The following is a 17,661-nucleotide window of genomic DNA, read 5'->3' as shown; positions in this document are numbered from 1 at the left end:
TCTACTTCACTTCCCAAATGATGTAAACACTCGGGAATTGAGGCCACAGCTCTCATCTCCACAGACCAGTGGCTGACACATGGTGCTTCTTGTAAACAGAGGGATCTTTCATTAGAAGTTAGTGTAAGGGGCTGAGTGTGGTGGCTCATGCCTGTAATCTCAGCACTTTGGGAGGCCAAGCTGGGAGGATGGCTTGAGGTCAGGAATTCAAGCCCAGCCTGGGCAACACAGTGAGATCCTGTCTCTTAAAAAAAAAAGAGAGAGAGAAAAAAAGAAATTAGTGTAGCAAACAAAGGATAATAATCCTCTACTTTCAATAAATGGACTGTAAACTGCCTATTTTGTTGTATTAGGTTCAAGATGGCAGAATTTCTATGACTCAGTCAGATATTTACTGATTTCAGTAGTTGACATTTCAGAGTGAAATGCCTTCTGATAGAACCATAGTTGTTTGGCCGCTTAGGCTGTTCCTTACAGAGAATCGTCCTGTGACAGGAGTCTATGGTGTTTTAGAAGGTCAGAAAGCTATCTGATAGAGCCATGATTTTCTTTCCTTTTCTTCTCTCCCTCCCTTTCCTGCTCCCTCCCTCCCTCGCTCCCTTTCTCCCTCCTCCTTCCTTCCTCTTTCTCCTTCCTCCCCCATTCCTTCCTTCCTTCTGTCCTTCCTTCCTTTTCTTTTCTCTTTCTTTTTTTCTCTCTCTTTCCTTCTCTTTCTTTCTTCTCCTTCCTCCTTCCTCCTTCCTTCCTTCCTTCTTTTGTAAAGTTCCCAAGTGATTCTAATTTGCAGCCAGAGTTCAGAACTATGGCTGTAGAGGAAGGAGATTTTGGCATTGGGAAGAAAGTTGCCCCGTGAACTCTCCCAATCTTTTGGGATGTTAGGGAGATGAAGAATGCACTGAGAAGACTTGCTCCTAGAAAAACAGAGAAACATTTTCCCCTTCCTAATACCATATAATCTGTAGTACCTAGACTATAGTTTTTAAAAAGAAACTTGTTTCCTTAATATTTGTTTTGGACAAATAAGTGTTTCAATTGTAAAAATTCAGGCAACACAGATATGTAGGCCAAAAAGAGAAATTTCCTGTCTTATTTTTGTCTTCTTACCACCCCCAAATCTGTTATTTCTTAATTAATTACTTTTTTGTTTTTGCTTTTTGAGACAGGATCTTGCTCTGTCACCCAGGCTCCAAGGCAGTGGCATGATCATGGCTCACTGTAGCTTTGAACTCCTGGGCTCAAGTAATCCACCCACCTTGGCCTCCCAAAGTGGTGGGATTACAGGCATGAGGCACTGTAGCCAGCTTGCTTTGAGCTTTTTTTTTTTTTTTTTAAGAGGCCTGGTGTTGCTCTGTTGCCCAAGCTGGAGTATAGTGGTACAATCGTAGCTCACTGTAGTCTCGACTTCCTGGGTTCAAGCGATCCTCCCACCTTGACCTCCCAAAGCACTGGGAATACAGGCATGAGCCACCAGACCTGGCTACATTTTGTTTTGATAAATGCTGCCATTTTTTTCTCAGGAAGGTCTATTCCAATTTACCCTCTCACCAGCATAGCACCCATTTCTTCATACTCTTGCCAACAGCAGACATTATCTTACTCCCTTCTCCATCCATGTCTTTAATTTACATTTCTGTGATTACTGCTAAGATTGTACATATGTTTATTGGTAATCTGTATTTCTACCATGAATTGTCATTGTGGTTTTTTTTTTTTTTTTTTTGAGACGGGGTGTTGCTCTGTCCCCCAGGCCAGAGTGCAGTGGTACAATCTAGGCTCACTGCAACCTCTGCCTCCTGGGTTCAAGTGATTCTCCTGCCTCAGCCTCCTGAACAGGCACATGCCACCAAAATTAGCACATGTCTGGCTAATTTTGTATTTTTAGTACAAAATTTCTAAAAGTACAACATGGAGGGTTTCTCCATGTTGGTCAGGCTGGTCTCAACCTCCCAACCTCAGGTGACCCGCCCGCCTCGGCCTCCCAAAGTGCTGGGATTACAGGTGTGAGCCAGCACGTCCAGCCTCTAGGAGCTTTTATCTGGTATCATATTAACCTCTTGTCTATACTGACATGGAAATATTTTTTTCCCCAGCGTGCTTGTCCTTTTTCCACATTTATGACATCTTTAAACTTTTAATTTTATATTATGAAAAATCTCTTTGCCTTCTAGGTTCTTTGTCTCATTTGGGAAGGTATTTCTTAATTCAACATTATTATTTATTTTACCTCAATTTTTTAGAGACAGGGTCTCACTCTGTCACCCAGGCTGGAGTGCAGTGGCTCCATCACGGCTCACTGCAACCTTGAACTCCAGGGTTCAAACGATCCTCCTGCCTTGGCCTTCCCAAGTGCCAGGATTACAGGCATGAGCCACTGTGCCCAGCCCAACTCATTATTAACAAGGATTATGAGGTGGCTGTTTGGAGGGTGGATTGTTATAATTTATTGAACCTTTGGCTGAGAAGTTTTACATAACTTATCAATAACCAAAGAATGTGAAGAAGATGAGGAAGGACACCGCTTTATTGAGGGCTGGATCATGGTCTGGACACCGCTGTGGACTTCCTCTCTGTACCCATGTGCTAATTTCTATTTTACAGATAAGGAAATAGGTGTTGTCCTAAATCACACAATTAGGTTGCGTGAAACACAGTCCTTGGGATGTAGCAGGGGATACGTTAATATTTATTGGATGAGCAAGTGAGCTCGAATTTGATCCTTAGCCTGTCTGACTCAGCCCAAGCTCCTGCTTCCTCATCCATGGCTGCCCCTCGCTCTCCCAGCACATGGCCTCCTGAGTTTAGCATATTTTTAGCATCAGAGATAGACTGTTACAAAATGGACAATTTTGTATTTGAATGAGTCTTCACTTTCCATATTATCTAAAGTCAAAAAAATCTGGCTAATTGTAAGGGGACTAAGATGGAGCTTAGGAACAAATTGACTTCTTTGTTTTAGGCCTGAATTTTTGCACAAAACAACAAAAACCACAACAGTAGGGAGGAGGAGGATGAGGAGGCAGCAGGAAGGAACCGGAGTTTTCACTGTAATGCTCTCGGGCACCACCTCTTACACAGATGGACGCTCACCTGCGGGGAAACACAGGGACAGCTGCCGTCTGTAGCAGCTCTCTGATCCCCAGCATTTGTGACATATATAGAATCCCAGGTGGGTGGGTAGGGCTGACTCTTCTAAGTCCTTTGAGTCTGTTTTGTTTATTTCCTATCTCTTTCAGAACATGCTTCTAGAACTTTCATCTATTATGAAAAAATAATGCATCAGGAGCAGCTGTTATCTGCAGGAGGAGAGTCGTGCCTTTGTCAGCTCAAACTACAGGAAGCGCTTTGGGACCCACAGCCTCTGTAAACACCCACCAGGTGAAGGGCCATGTACAGGGTGCTCCAAGCCTGGGCTCACATCCACAGGAGACCCTTCCCTTATGAGGGCTGGGGACAGATTCTCACTTCCTTGCTGGGCCACACTGCTTGAGACAGGTCTGATGCTCGGGCAGGGAGGAGCTGTACACTGTCAGAGGAGATCTAGGGGCAAGAGCGGCTCTGTCTCGAGTAGGAGGATTGGGATATGTCACCTCTCAGCACAGCCTGGTGGGATATTTTGCAAGACAGTACCTCAGCTCTGCAGTGGCAGCAAAAGTAGCCGATGGCCCCTTAAACATGGGTCCAGAGCAGGCCTGGAGCGTTGTGCTCAGCGTCAGGTCAGATGTGCTTCCTGTCTATAAAGGAGAGGTTGGCAAGAAACTTTCCATGCTTTTCCTCTCATCAGTTTATTTCTCGGGGATGAACCAGTTGGATTTTTAATTCATCAATGCCATGGAAATAAAATATTGATTAAAACACTGGCAAACACTTGCATGCTCTTTTTATATCCTGCTGGGATTGTTCATGGGTAGTGGTGATGCCATGATTGTGCCCCACCGGGAGCTTCCTGGGATCAGTAGAAGCCAGCACATCTTCCTCACCCCGCCCACCCTCCCAGTGGTCCTGAGCCATCCAGGAGAGTGCCCTGTGATGTGCACTGACTAGCCAACCCATGAGGCTGCTCAGCTGGTTACTACTTGGCTGATCTCAGCTCACTGCAACCTCTACCTCACAGGTTCAAGCAACTCTCCCACCTCAGCCTTCCCACTAACTGGCACTATAAAGGTGCACCACCACTCCCAGCTAATTTTTTTTTTTTTTTGTAGAAATGTTTTCTTGCTATGTTTCCCAGGCTAGTCTGGAACTCCTGGCCTCAAGTGATCCTCCTGCCTCAGCTCCCATAGCACTTACGTAGATTACAGGTGTGAGCCACTGCGCCCGTCCCAAAAAGGTGCCTCAAAGGGGTATGCTATATTCCATGTGCTCACATTATTTATACCTTATACAATGATGTCAAGTTGTTATTGTTCATTCTCATTTTATAGTTCAGACAAGGCTCAAAGAGATTAACTTTCTCCACAGTTAAAGATCACACAGGCTGCTGGAATTCAAATCCATATCCAGCTGCTCTGAGGCCCGCAGTCCTTCCAGAAAGCCTTGTTCTCCTGTCTGTAAAAGTTAGCAGCCCCTGGGCAATGATGTATTTGTATATCTCTGCCTGACTAGCCTGTGAAAGCTATAAGGATAAGGTATTTGACATCTTGGATGCTCAGTATGTAATACAGTATTGCTTGAATGAATATTTATGTATAAACGCCAAAGGCAATACTTTACCCATTGCTTCCAATTTTCCAATCTTTATTCCTTATTCACTTTCTGTCATCTTTTGTCATATGTTTGTCAATAGGTTTCAGAGGCCTCTATGGCAATGTTTTTGGTAATTTCAATTTTTTTTTTCACTCTGAAAAGTCTTCACTGGGTTGTCAACAACACAGCACAAATGGAGGTTTTAAAAAACGAGTTTGAGCTGGGCATGGTGGCCTGCCTGTAGCCCCAGCGACTTGGGAGGCTGAGGTGAGAGGATTCTTGCGGCCAGGAGTTCACAGCTGCGGTGCACTCTGATCATGCCAGTGAATAGCCACTGCACTCCAGCCTGGGCAAGATAGCAAGGCATTGCCTCTAAAAAGAAGAAAAAACAAAGCCTGGAGGGCCCGGTGTAAAATGTAATGTTTTCAGTGACTCCTAGCGTCAGTGTCTCTGAAAGTTTCCAATCACTGCTTTGGGATGAAGGGCACTGTCTAAGGGATGCACTTACCTTCAAGAGGAGAGTAAGAACCAGCCATGGACAATCAGCAATGCCTCTTTGTGACTAAGTGGGCCAGTGGCAGGCATGTGTCAGGATCTGCAGGAACCAGGGACAGGTGTGGAGACAGGAGGTGTCATGCTCTTGAGTGAAATGAAAGACACTTCCATAATGGGATGTATGGCTTCTTCCATCTCTTTGGGCCTTGATTTTTTGACACCAGGAAGTATTGTGTTTGCCTATACCAGGAAGACATAGGTGCTCAGTGAGGAGAACTGGAAACCCATTTCTGCTCATGGCATCTTCACCAACTGGTGTTAAACTTTAAGTACAGTCTTGCTAATGCATCCCAATTGGTGGGGTAGAGTAGGATGAGGTGGTGGGTTGGAGAAGAGTGAAAGATTCTAAAATAATTTCAAAGAACAGCTCAGGTCTTTCCAAATGCAACAAAACTGCAGGCAGGGCCTGGTGTAGAGGGAACAGTCCTCACTGTGCCTCAGAGGCAGATGCAAATTTCCCATAAAAAGCACATGTAAAGTAGGAAAGAAAATGGCTGCTGTCCATTTGGGCCTGGGCAGCGCTTAAAAGCTCTTTTGTAGGCCAGGCACGGTGGCTCACACCTGTAATCCCAGCACTTTGGGAGACTGAGGTAGGCCGATCATGAGGTCAGGAGATCAAGACCATCCTGGCTAACACGGTGAAACCCCATCTCTACTAAAAAGACAAAACATTAGCTGGACTTGGTGGCATGCGCCTGTAGTCCCAGCTACTCAGGAGGCTGAGGCAGGAGAATCGCTTGAAACCGGGAGGTGGAGGTTGCAGTGAGCCAAGATCACACCATTTCACTCCGAAAGAGTGAGACGCCATCTCAAAAAAAGAAAAAAAGCTCTTTTGTAGCTGCGATCCCCAACTTTTTGGTACCAGGGAATGGACTGGTTTCATGGAATACAATTTTTCCACAGACCGGAGGTAGTGGGGTGGAATGATGTTTTCAGGAAACCATTCCGCCTCAGATCATCAGGCATTAGAGTCTCATAAGGAGCTGCAAACCGTATCTCTCACATGAACAGTTCGCAGTAGGGTTTGTGCTATGAGAATCTAATGCCGCCACTGATGGGGTAGGCGGTGGAGCTCAGGCAGTAATGTTCACTCCCCAGCTGCTCACCTCCTACTGTGCAGCCCGTTCCTAACAGGCCACTAGTCTGTGGCCCAGGGGTTGGGGATGCCTGTTTTGCCAGACACAACAGCTGATGAGGTTTACTTTGCTTCAAAGCATCAGTGTCATTTGTATCACAAGAGTAAATGTCAGGGTTAAAGGTGCAAATGACCATCAGTTCTAAATTACCATGTTTTCCCACAGATAATTTTGGGACAATGACTTACCTGTTTTTCTTTTTCTTTTTTTTTCTTTTTTTTTTTTTTTTTTTTGAGACAGAGTTTCGCACTTGTTACCCAGGCTGGAGTGCAATGGCACGATCTCGGCTCACCGCAACCTCCGCCTCCTGGGTTCAGGCAATTCTCCTGCCTCAGCCTCCTGAGTAGCTGGGATTATAGGCACGCGCCACCATGCCCAGCTAATTTTTTATATTTTTAGTAGAGACGGGGTTTCACCATGTTGACCAGGTTGGTCTCGATCTCTCGACCTTGTGATCCACCCGCCTCGGCCTCCCAAAGTGCTGGGATTACAGGCTTGAGCCACCGCGCCCGGCCCATACCTGTTTTTCTTAGAGTGGATTAACTTCATGTCTTCAGGCATAGGTAATCTACCTCTTGAACCTAAAATGTTATGACTGTGATGTTTTCAGAGCAACACACATTTGGAAAACCCATGACCTGCTCTCAAGAAGCCTTCCTTGACTCCGTAAGTGCCCATGAAGGCTCGCCTGAGGAAGCAGAACTTGGCAGCTTTTCAGTTTTGCCATCTGGTGGTTGCAGGCACTTCTCGAAACAGGGATCTCGGCAGCACAGCCCTGCCCTGCCCGACGCCACTCATTACTCACAGCCTCGCTGACAGCTCAGCCGCGCGGCTCTGTCTACTGGCTTTCCCTCACCTCCGAGCTCCACTCCAGTGTTTGCTCACGGTCACTCAACCTGCTCACCATTCAATATCGTTTTCTCTTTACATCAAAATCCAAGACATAACTATCAAATACACTTTTAGAATACACCTTTTAAACTGTACAGTCATACATAGCATAACCATGTTTTCAGTCAACGATGGAGTGCAACTATGGTTTCGTTAACATTATAACACCCTATTTTTACTGCACCTTTTCTATATTAAGATACACAAATACTCACCCTGGTGTTACAATTGCCTACCATATCCAGTACAGTTACATGCTGCACAAGTTTACAACCTAGAAGCATATAGTCTAGGTGTGTGGTAGGCTTTCCCATCTAGGTTGGTGTGGCACACCCTGATGTTCTCACAACATGAAATCGTGTAAGGATGCATTTCTCAGGATGTACCCCCTCACTAACCAGTGCGTGACTGTATGGATTTCTCAGCCACAATTCTAAACATCTTTCCTTACAACCCATTGCCTCTTGGTGTTGGTTTATTTTTCCTCATTTATTTTCATTTAGTTTTTTTTAAAAATTAAACTTTTGGATATAATTGCAGATTCACATGCAGTTGCAAGAAATGATACCCATCACCCAGTTTTTTCCTGTGGTAACATTTTGCATAGTGACAGCACAATATAAAAACCGAGAAATTGGGTTTAAAGCCTTTCATCTACTCTCACAAACACTAGGAATTTTTTTTAAATTCAGAATTTAGGAACCACATTAGTATTGTCAAATTTTAAAGATTTCTAATCAGATTAAGCAGGTAGCAAGTAAGAGTCCAAACTAGAGGAAGAGAAATGGCCTCTGGGAAAAAAGATTTCCTGAGGTTTCTCACTCTGTAATTTGGAAAACAGGGATCAGAGGCAGAGAAAATCAGTTTACAACGCATAATGATATGTCTTTATTTCATCAACAGAAATGGTGTCTAGACAAAATTCAGTTAACACTAGCAATTCAATTGAGTGAAAAATTTTTTTTGCACAATAGTGTATTTACAATGAGTAAATGAAGTTTCAATTCATTAGTTCATAGCAATGCTTTTTCCCCCCAAAAGGTAAAAATTCTTAGTTACAGAGAATAAGCATCAACAGCCTTTCATTTTTACAATAAAAACCACAAGAAAAACCACAATCACTTAGAAAAAAATAAGGACAGGCCTAAGAACTAGCACAATAAACTGATGCATTGAATTAAGTTACATTAATCGCATAGAATCTGTGTAAAAAGTATGTAGAAAAACACCTGATGTAACCTGTTACAGTCGTTGACCAGTTATGAGAGGTACAGAGGGTTATACAGGTAGATATGTGTGAAAACTGTCCGTATTGTTCAACCTGGGGAGGAAGAGAAGAGGGGCTGCAGCCCCTTGCATACACTGAGAAGACCCTGTTTTGAATATGGCCTCTGGAGTTTGTAAGGCATTTATTAGAGGTGCACTTGTATCAGACTGGTTCTGGAACAAATTGTCACAGGCCCTCTTGGCCTCACAAGCAAAGGTGGTGCTTGCCTTAAGTGGCTCAATGTGTCTAACAAGCACCTGAAGCTCCCAAATGCATGTGGAATCTTCCTGATCACTCACTAGAAGTGCCATGTCTTTGTGTCAGAGCGTGAACGGGCATCCCAGGATTTGTACACACAAAATACATTGTTAGGACTTAAGGGGGAGGTCATACCTCTGCCTCCAGACATGTTTTGGTAGAAGACTTAGCATCCATCTGTAGGAAAACCCCTCGTTGTCCATGTCCCTTCACCCTTTCCCAACATATGCATCTGATTATTCCCACGGGAGCACTTGGCACTGAATGTGAGTCTACCTGAAATGAATGGTCTTGGTGCACTTCTGCTTCTAAGAAGGGCCAGTGTTTTATCTGAGGTCAATAAACTGGAATGAGAATGAAGGTCAGAGTTGTTTATCCATTGCTTGACAGCGAAATGCATAACACCATGTCACAACATTAAATCAAAGCTATGAAAGTTGGCCTCTGCAACCAAGTGGGTATTCTTCACAAAATGGCAGCATCGTTTTCAAATTACATTTAAAATGCACTGATATTAATTTGATATAAATATCATTTCCCAGGGTAGAGTGTAGGAAAATACTATAAACTTTTCTTTGCAAGTAATGTTTTTGCACCGTCAGTTGAATAATTTATCCTCAATCTGCCACAGCAAGTCGTTTCTATGTACAAATCCTATTTGCACACACCACTTGTGTACAAATATATTCCGTTCTACAGCATCAGTTTTGGATGCTGGGGTCATGAGATGGCTCGGGCAGTACTATAAACATACACTTTCAACACAGAACGCCTCATGCACACAGACTTCCCATATGAATATCAACTCCATACAGGGCATTGTATTGTGGACTGACTGACTAGAAATCAACTTCCAACACAGTCTTCAATTTGGGGAAGAAACACTAACTCATGATACAACAAACAGCTTTATTCTTCAAAAATAAAAATAAAAACAAAACAAAAAAAAAAAAACCCTTGTTCTTTAGTCTATTTACAGTGATTTGAGGACTAAATTTGATTCTTGTTCCTTTCTGGATCTGAAATTCCTCTTAAACTGTAAGCAACAGTGGAGCAGTTTGAAGTCATTTCTAAAACAGCTCCTAGTTTGAATGGGGCATTATGTAGAGAAACAGGTAGTCAAACAGGGACTTAAGAAAGCTTTGCAGGCAGCTGTTCCTCAACTTGAGAGGATTATGCTACTCCACAGGATGTCAAGCAGCTTCCCGAGACAGGACTTGTGGTTTCTCAACAGGCTTATCATTTTCAAACCTTTGCCTGTTTCTTCTTTTTCTTCTTCTTTGATGGCAATCATAAATATTAAAAAAAAATGTGGGGTTAGGCCTCTTGACAACAGCGTTAAACTTCACACTGTGCGCACTTCACTTGAGCCAGTCCTCTCACGGAAGTCCTGTCGCTGGTCCCGGCTCCCTTTGAAGGAGAGTGGCAGTTGGCATACTAATCACTAGCCTTTTTTTTTTTTTTTTTTTTTTAACTTCCTTGGAAAAGCAATACAAGGATTACATCCCAAATTATAGTGCATATGAAAAGCAGCAAACCTTTAGAAAGACAGTTAATAAATTACTCGAACAACATATAGGAGCAGACACACATAGTCAGGTTTTCCACCGCAGCATCACCTCTGACGCCTGAGTCATTGCTGGGAACTCAGAAGAGAAGTAGCAGGATGGCCCAGTAACTTTGTTGGCTTTTTTTCTTTTTTTTTTAAAAAAAAAAGATTTTCTAACTGTTTTGTTCCAGAATCAGTATGTAATAAAGTTCGATTTTGATCAAGGCACCCCTAGTTAACGCAGAGAAACAAACACATACAACAAAGCACTCACCTGCCCAAAGCCTGACCAACTTGAAGAGGTTGCCTGGAGACACAAGCAGGACAAAGACGGATCCAAGGGGAGGACTGGATTTAGATGGGATGCTCATTAGTCACCTCCACTGGCTCTGCCCCACCATTGCTATCCTCACCATTTGAAGACCCAAGCAGAATGTCACAAGCCTTCAAAACAGCCCGTGGTTGGAGGGTCTCTTATTTTTCTAAGAAAAGAACCTTAAAAACACAACCAAATGTCATTATACTGTGCAAACACTCTTCCTTGCTGTTTGTTCATCTGCTTTTCCTTTTCATAAAAGGTGTGGGGTCGACTAAGGGATCCCAGGGAAAAGAGATAGGCTGGTTTTTAAAATTCCACTTGAGGCCATTTGGATTCTGGTCCCCAAGTCCTCCCTTTGAATCAACCAAGAAATAATTGTGACAAGCACTTATTTCTGAATAGGAAAAGACACACATATATCACAAGAACAATTGCACAAAGCCAGTCACTGTTCATAGTGGATAATGAATGAAATAGCTTGTTAGAAATCCCTATGAAATTGGAAGATGGTTTTCAGAGCAGTGTTTTTAACCAGTTCCCATGGCAGGAGTTAGTAGGGGAAAGAAGGAGAAAAGCAAGGCAGGGGTCCGGGGGAGGAGGGTAAGGTCTGAGTTACGGTGGTGAGAAATAAAGAGACCCTTTATTTCCATTTTTTATTTCTTCCATAAAAAATGGAAATTCTGATACATGTATGGTATCTGTGTACTTTAAGTCAATCTTAGAATGACAAGTACACCTAATTCCACTCATAGGATGTATCTAAAGTAATCTAATTAATGGGGACAAAAAGTAGAATGGCAGTTTTCAGGGGTTGGGATATAGGAGAATGAGGAGTTACTGTTTCATGGGTACAGTGTTTTAGGTTTGAAAGATTTTTAGGTTCCAAAAAATTCTGGAGATGGAAGGTGGTAATGGTAGTATGACACTGTGAACATACCTAATGCAAAAGAACTGTACGCTGAAAATAATTAAGATGATGTGTGATTAAGATGGTAAAGATGGTATATAATTCTGCTCAGGATGCTATAACAAAATACAATAAACTGGGGGACTTAAACAAAAAACATCAAAAAAAGAGACCCTGCACCAACAGAAATGGCTGCCAAACAGGTCTGGGTTACTGAACCACAGAAACCTGGGGAAGCAGATGGAATGTGGTCAAGACTACCAGTTGCACATGAGTTGAAACCAGGGTAAATAATGCCAAGAAGCTGGGTTGGATCTGGTTAGGATATGAGCAGAAAGTGTTCTTTCTTTAAAAGAATACAAGAGGTCACTTGAAAAGGCAGCAACAAAGTTAAAAAACAAAATACAGTCAACTGACTCCACCATAACACACGCCTCTGAAGTATCACATGATTCACATTGAGTTTATATTCTCGCTGTCATCAGTTTTCCACAAAGGCAAACCTCATGATGAAGCACAGAACTGTCCTACTAGGCCAAGAAATTCCAACAACCATAAAAAAAACCAGCAGCTCCAACACAGAGCTTTATCAAGGTCTATTTCAGACAAGCGCGCGCGCACACACACACACACACACACACACGAGAAAAAACAAAAACCCAGAGGCAGGTTTTAAAAGTGGAACTGTTTAAAAAGAAAAGCCTTTTTTTTTTTTTTTTTTTTTTTTTTTATCCTACTGCATGAACTGACAAATTTCTGGCATTCATACATATTTAAACATTTAGTGCTAATATTTGTACAGAAAAAAGTTAATAATACTAAAACATATGTTACTATGATTTCACTTTTCGCCTATATCATATACTAATTTCCCCTTTTACATGCAGCTTTAATATTGTCCAAACAATGGCACAAATAAAGAAACGAAGTCAACCATCTATTCCCCACTGCCCACCACCCCATCCCCACATCAAACCGTTCAGGACTCTTCCCCAGCCGGGCTGGAGTGGCCCTCGGGCTGTTCAGTGAGACCCGGACCCAAGGCCACTGGAGCGAGGGAGCTGATTCCTCCTCCTCTGGGGCACATCTTCCTGTAAACGTGGCTGGGGCCAACATGCCCCCAGAGCCAAGGGAAGCTGCTCTCTCTAGGTTGCAAGCCAACCAGTTTTGCAGCAAGAAGAGAAAATTATCATCAGGTGAGGGTAGGGTATGTGTGTGATTCGGGAAGGGAAGAGGGAGGGCTCCTGATGATAGCCTGTCCAAAGCTTCAGAATGAAGTCTGCATTCAGACAAGAGACTGGCAGAAAAAGCTCAGAAGACAACTCGAAGCCTTTGGAGAAGGAAAGGAGAAAGAATGTGTCAGCCTGTGTCAGGGATGGATCGCAGGTGCCAGGATGCCCTGCTCTCCCCCAACGGTGTGAAGGCAGGACCTTTGGGGCTGCAATTCAAATCCCCGCAGGCCCGATGTCCTGGGAGGCCGAGCCTGGGCAGTAAAGCCGGTGGCAGGTTGGCCCCGTCCTTCAGGGGAGCAGGTCCTACTGCACAACACTTCCGAGAGCAAGCCGAGGCCTCAGGATGTGTTGAAATGAATGGGACTTACTCCCTGGGTGAAAACAGCTCTAATTTGATTTTTAGGAGCCAATGCCTGATGAGTTCTGGTATAATATCATGGATTCCTGTTTTTCTGATGTACTTTTGAGTGAGATGTCCAAACTCTCTCCCCACTTAGGAATCTGAACATCCAGCATCAACTCTGAACTCTCTATCTGCATTTAAACTTTGCTTAGGGAAAGGTGGGGAGGAGATGAAATATAAAAATATTAAAGCAGATTATTGTCTACACATCCTAGGATGAATTCGTTATTTGGCAAGATTGTTTTTCCTACATAATTATCACCTGAGTGCTTTTTAATTAGCTAAAATGTTTTACTTTTTTAACTAAAAGCAAAGAATATACAGTATACTTGAGTTATACTGAAGTTACAACTTCATTTAAGAAAATAGGTTTGACCCAAAACTCAGTGCAAGTGGCAAAGTTGACCATTACTGTACAGTATCTGCAAGGAAAAAAAAAACCTCCCCCCTCCCCCCACCAAACAAAAAAGAAACCCACAATGCTCAAATGACACCATCTGGCGGTGCCAAAACCAAACCAAACGTAAAAAAGAGCTGAAATAAAATCTTGGGAAAAAGCTTCCAACACTGAATTTTGTCCATAAATAAGTACAAATTGAAAATCGAACTGTGAAGCAAGAAAAATGACCATGTTAACAGTTACCAAACTAGTTCTAGCATCAGAGACAAAACAAGAGGAATGCTGGAACCTGTTTCTAAATGAGAAATGAAGTTTCCAGTTTTAAGATGAGAAAGTTGAGGCATGCAGGACTTTTGCATATGGATATATATATATTTTATATATATTATATATAATATGTACAGTCTAGCTATAAAACTTTGATGTGTATAGAAGCTGTCTTCAATGAAAAAAATTGAACATTCAGAAGAAATTCCTGAGATAGGGTTTGTGACATGGGCCACTGAGAAAAAAAATCCGTGGTTGGGGCCTAGAGGTGTTGTAGTCTATCCCTGTGAAGACTGAAATTGAGCCACAGACAGACAGCGTCATCACTGCTGTCTTTCCTTGCCTGGGCAAGGGGTAGCACCATTGTGAAGGTAACTATCTATCACTCCTGCTCGAGAAGAGGAGAGAATACTTCGGAACAGTATTGCTGCTAAGACCGCTGTAGTGTGCACCAAATGTATTTTCGGTTTCTTCGGGACAGCAGATGAACAGTGCCACAGGCTGACTGAAGAACGCCTGGATGGGAGAGGTGTGAGGACTGGGAGGCAGAGCCGAGTCACTAGGTGTAATCTTTCCTGGGCTGTTCGTCAGTTGTACACTTATCAGTCATTTCCTGGCAGAAGTCCACGGTCACTGTTTGGCTCCTGGGTTCAAGAGGAGGTCCTCTCTCAGAAAAGGCTCCTGGGTCAGTGCCTTCTAGCCTCCTCCCAGAGGTACAATTCTCGGAGGTGTTGCTGGGTGCCCAGGGTGGTCCAGGGGGAGCCGCACCTGGCTCCAAGCAGCAGGGCACATTTTCCCCCACTGAGCACTGGGAGGCCACGAGGTTCTGCTCGACACCCAGGGGCGCAGGGTTAATACTGGAGGCTGTGGGCAGGTCCATGGGTCTGAGGACAGGGCAATACCGATGCAGGGCCTGGATCTGCTCAGGGCTCTGGATGTCTCGGCAGACTTCCTGGGAAAGGCAGGAGAAGTTGTCCAGCAGTTCCCCCATGCATGCTTTCAGCTGATTCCTCTCTGACAACAGTTTCTCTTTCTCACACACCTGGACAGTACAGGAAATAAAGAGAAGACTGGATCAAACCTGAGTTGGAGGACACAAGGCCTCATTTTGGGAGGTTTTCCAGCCTTTGTTTTGTATCCTCCATTATAATGTAACTCATGAATGACTAGGTCAGGCTCTAAAAACTTAAAGATACACATCCAGGGAGCCCAGACATGGGCTTCTGCCACACCTCCCATCTGAGCCACCCATCCAGATGAGCTGCTGAGGCCAACACCTTTCCCAGGACATCCCTTCAGCCCTTTCCAAGGCCCAGGCAAACTGGCAAAACTGTCACCAATCAGAAAACTTGAGTTAATGTTTTGGTTTTCTGAAATTTGGGGTTTGTAGAGAGTTAAATGAAAAACTTTCAGTCCCAATCTTGTGATTGAAAAGCTCCCTCAAATGCATCAGGTTACCATTTTTGAAAGGCAAAAATCTACCATTCCAACTATATGACATTTTGAAAAAAGCAAAACTATGGAGACAATAAAAAGATCTGTGGTTGTCGGGGTAAAGGGGGTTGAACAGGCAGAGCACAGGGGATTTGGGGGCAGTGAAACCACTCTATATGGTATTATACTGGTGGATCCATGTCATTACACATTCGTCCAAACCCACAGAACGTACAACACTGAGAGTGAGCGCTAATGTAAACTATGGACTTGGGTGATAATGATGTGTCAATGTATGTTCACTGACTGTAACACGTGTACTACTTTGTGGAGGATGTTGACAGTGGGGAAGGCTATGTGTGTGGGAACAGGGAACATACAGGAACTCTCTGTATAGTGTGTTCAATTTTGCTGTGAACCTAAAACTCCTCCTATAAAAGTAAGTCAGGCTGGGTGCAGTGGCTCACACCTGTAATCCCACTACTTTGGGAGGTCAAGTTGTGTGGATCACTCGAGCTCAGGAGTTTGAAACCAGCCTGGGCAACATGACAAAACCCCTTCTCTACAAAACATACAAAAATTAGCCAGGTGTGATGGTGCACACCTGTAGTTTAGGCTTCTTTGGAGGCTGAGGTGGGAGGATCACTTGTGTCCGAGTGGTAGAGGTTGCAGTGAGCTGAGATGGTGCCACAACACTCACCCTGGGTGACAGAGCAGGACTCTGTCCCCCCTCAACAAAAAAAAAGTTTATTAAAAGCAAAACAAAAAAAAGGTCATCAGCAATTTCCTATGGTTGCCTAACATACAGAGTTTCATATGGAACCCAATATCAGCAGGCTCTCTGACCTTGGTAGCAGAGCAGATTGAACAGGAGCGACCCTCTCCAGAACAGCTGAGGAATGTGCAGTGAGTTTGGAGCAGCGATTCTCCTGGACTCAGGAAGGGAGAAGGAAGTATGGAGTCTGAATCCTTGCATACTAGCCCAAGGTTCTGAGATATTCTCCTTAAACAAAATTCTACACATGCTCCTGTGTTACTAAAATTCACTATCCCAACAGAGAGATGACTTCAGCAGCAGAATAGAGACTAATTAAGGTTTTACCATCAACATTCGTGGGAAAGAGGGCCAGGCATGGTGGCTCGTGCCTGTAATCCTAGCCCTTTCGGGGGCTGAGGCAGGCAGATTACTTGAGGTCAGGAGTTTGAGACCAGCCTGGTCAACATGGTGAAATCCCATCTCTACTAAAAACACAAAAAATTAGCCAGGCATGGTGGCTCAAGCCTGTAATCCCAGCACTTTGGGAGGCCGAGGTGGGTGAATCACGAGGTCAAGAGATCGAGACCATCCTGGTCAACACGGTGAAACCCTGCCTCTACTAAAAATACAAAAAATTAGCTGGGCATGGTCATGTGTGCCTGTAATCCCAGCTACTCAGGAGGCTGAGGCAGGAGAATTGCCTGAACCCAGGAGGCGGAGGTTGCGGTGAGCCAAGGTTGCACCATTGCACTCCAGCCTGGGTAACAAGAGCGAAACTCCGTCTCAAAAAAAAAAAAAAAAAAAAATTAGCTGGGCGTGTTGGTGCCTGCCTGTAATCCCAGCTACTCAGGAGGCTGAGGCAGGAGAATCGCTTGAACCTGGGAGGTGGAGGTTGCAGTGAGCTGAGATCACACCACTGCACTCCAGTCTGGGTGACAGAGCAAGGCTGTGTCTCAAAAAAAAAAAAAAATGTGTGAGAATGAGGAGGAGATGGGGTTCCATGAGGCACACACAATGAAATGGAAGAAAAGAGGCATCTGAAGCAGGATGAAGTCAGTTCTCGCCAACCCTTTGCAAGTGCAGGCAGGAGGAGAGGATGGGAGAGAAAATGAAGAGGAGAGAGGGAGGAGCAGGCATACAACACCCGCGAGGAACAGGTCTTCGATACGGGAGCTGCACGTGTTGTAACATGAATGCAGTCTGGCAGGCGGCGTGGGCATGTGTGTCGGAAAGAGAGATTTACACGGGGAAAGGGCATCTGCTAAAATATTTATAAATTTATCAAGAAAACATGTTTTAAAAATGAAAAATAAACAGATGTACAAGTGCAACTCTAGAGAAATACATTATGTGAGTTTGCAACAGCAGAGTGGCGGGTGTGTGGGAGACAGCGTGTGGGAGTGGGGAGTGCAGGGCGTGCTGGGGACTGGGTAGGGTGGGGCTGGGGAGAGGCGGAAGCTGCTCCACCCAGCAGTGCCATCCCTGCCAGGACACAGTATCCCCAGATAAGAAACAAAACACATCTGGGAGGTCTCCTTGGGGAAAAAGCTTACATGGGTGGCTGTGTAACCTGGAGCTCTCCCCTTTAAATACAGAAATCTGC

The 17,661-nt window shown here is 44.1% G+C and overlaps 1 protein-coding gene across 2 annotated transcripts in view; it reads right to left on the bottom strand.

The window, feature by feature from the left end:
• Positions 1–5,753: 5,753 nt before the first annotated feature.
• The window catches only part of BACH2 (BTB domain and CNC homolog 2), a 357,156-nt gene continuing 345,248 nt past the window's right edge, over positions 5,754–17,661 (bottom strand). For both annotated transcript variants that reach the window (XM_074397694.1, XM_074397693.1), the window contains exon 7: positions 5,754–14,909. In XM_074397694.1, coding sequence (XP_074253795.1) covers positions 14,427–14,909 — 483 coding nt within the window. In that variant the 3' untranslated portion in view covers positions 5,754–14,426. The remainder of the gene's footprint in view (positions 14,910–17,661) is intronic.

This window comes from Saimiri boliviensis, chromosome 4 (assembly GCF_048565385.1).
Source record: "Saimiri boliviensis isolate mSaiBol1 chromosome 4, mSaiBol1.pri, whole genome shotgun sequence".
In the NCBI taxonomy this organism is placed as follows: Eukaryota; Metazoa; Chordata; class Mammalia; order Primates; family Cebidae; genus Saimiri; species Saimiri boliviensis.
Note: the sequence above shows the minus strand (reverse complement) of the source record. Positions and strands in the feature narration are given on the sequence as shown.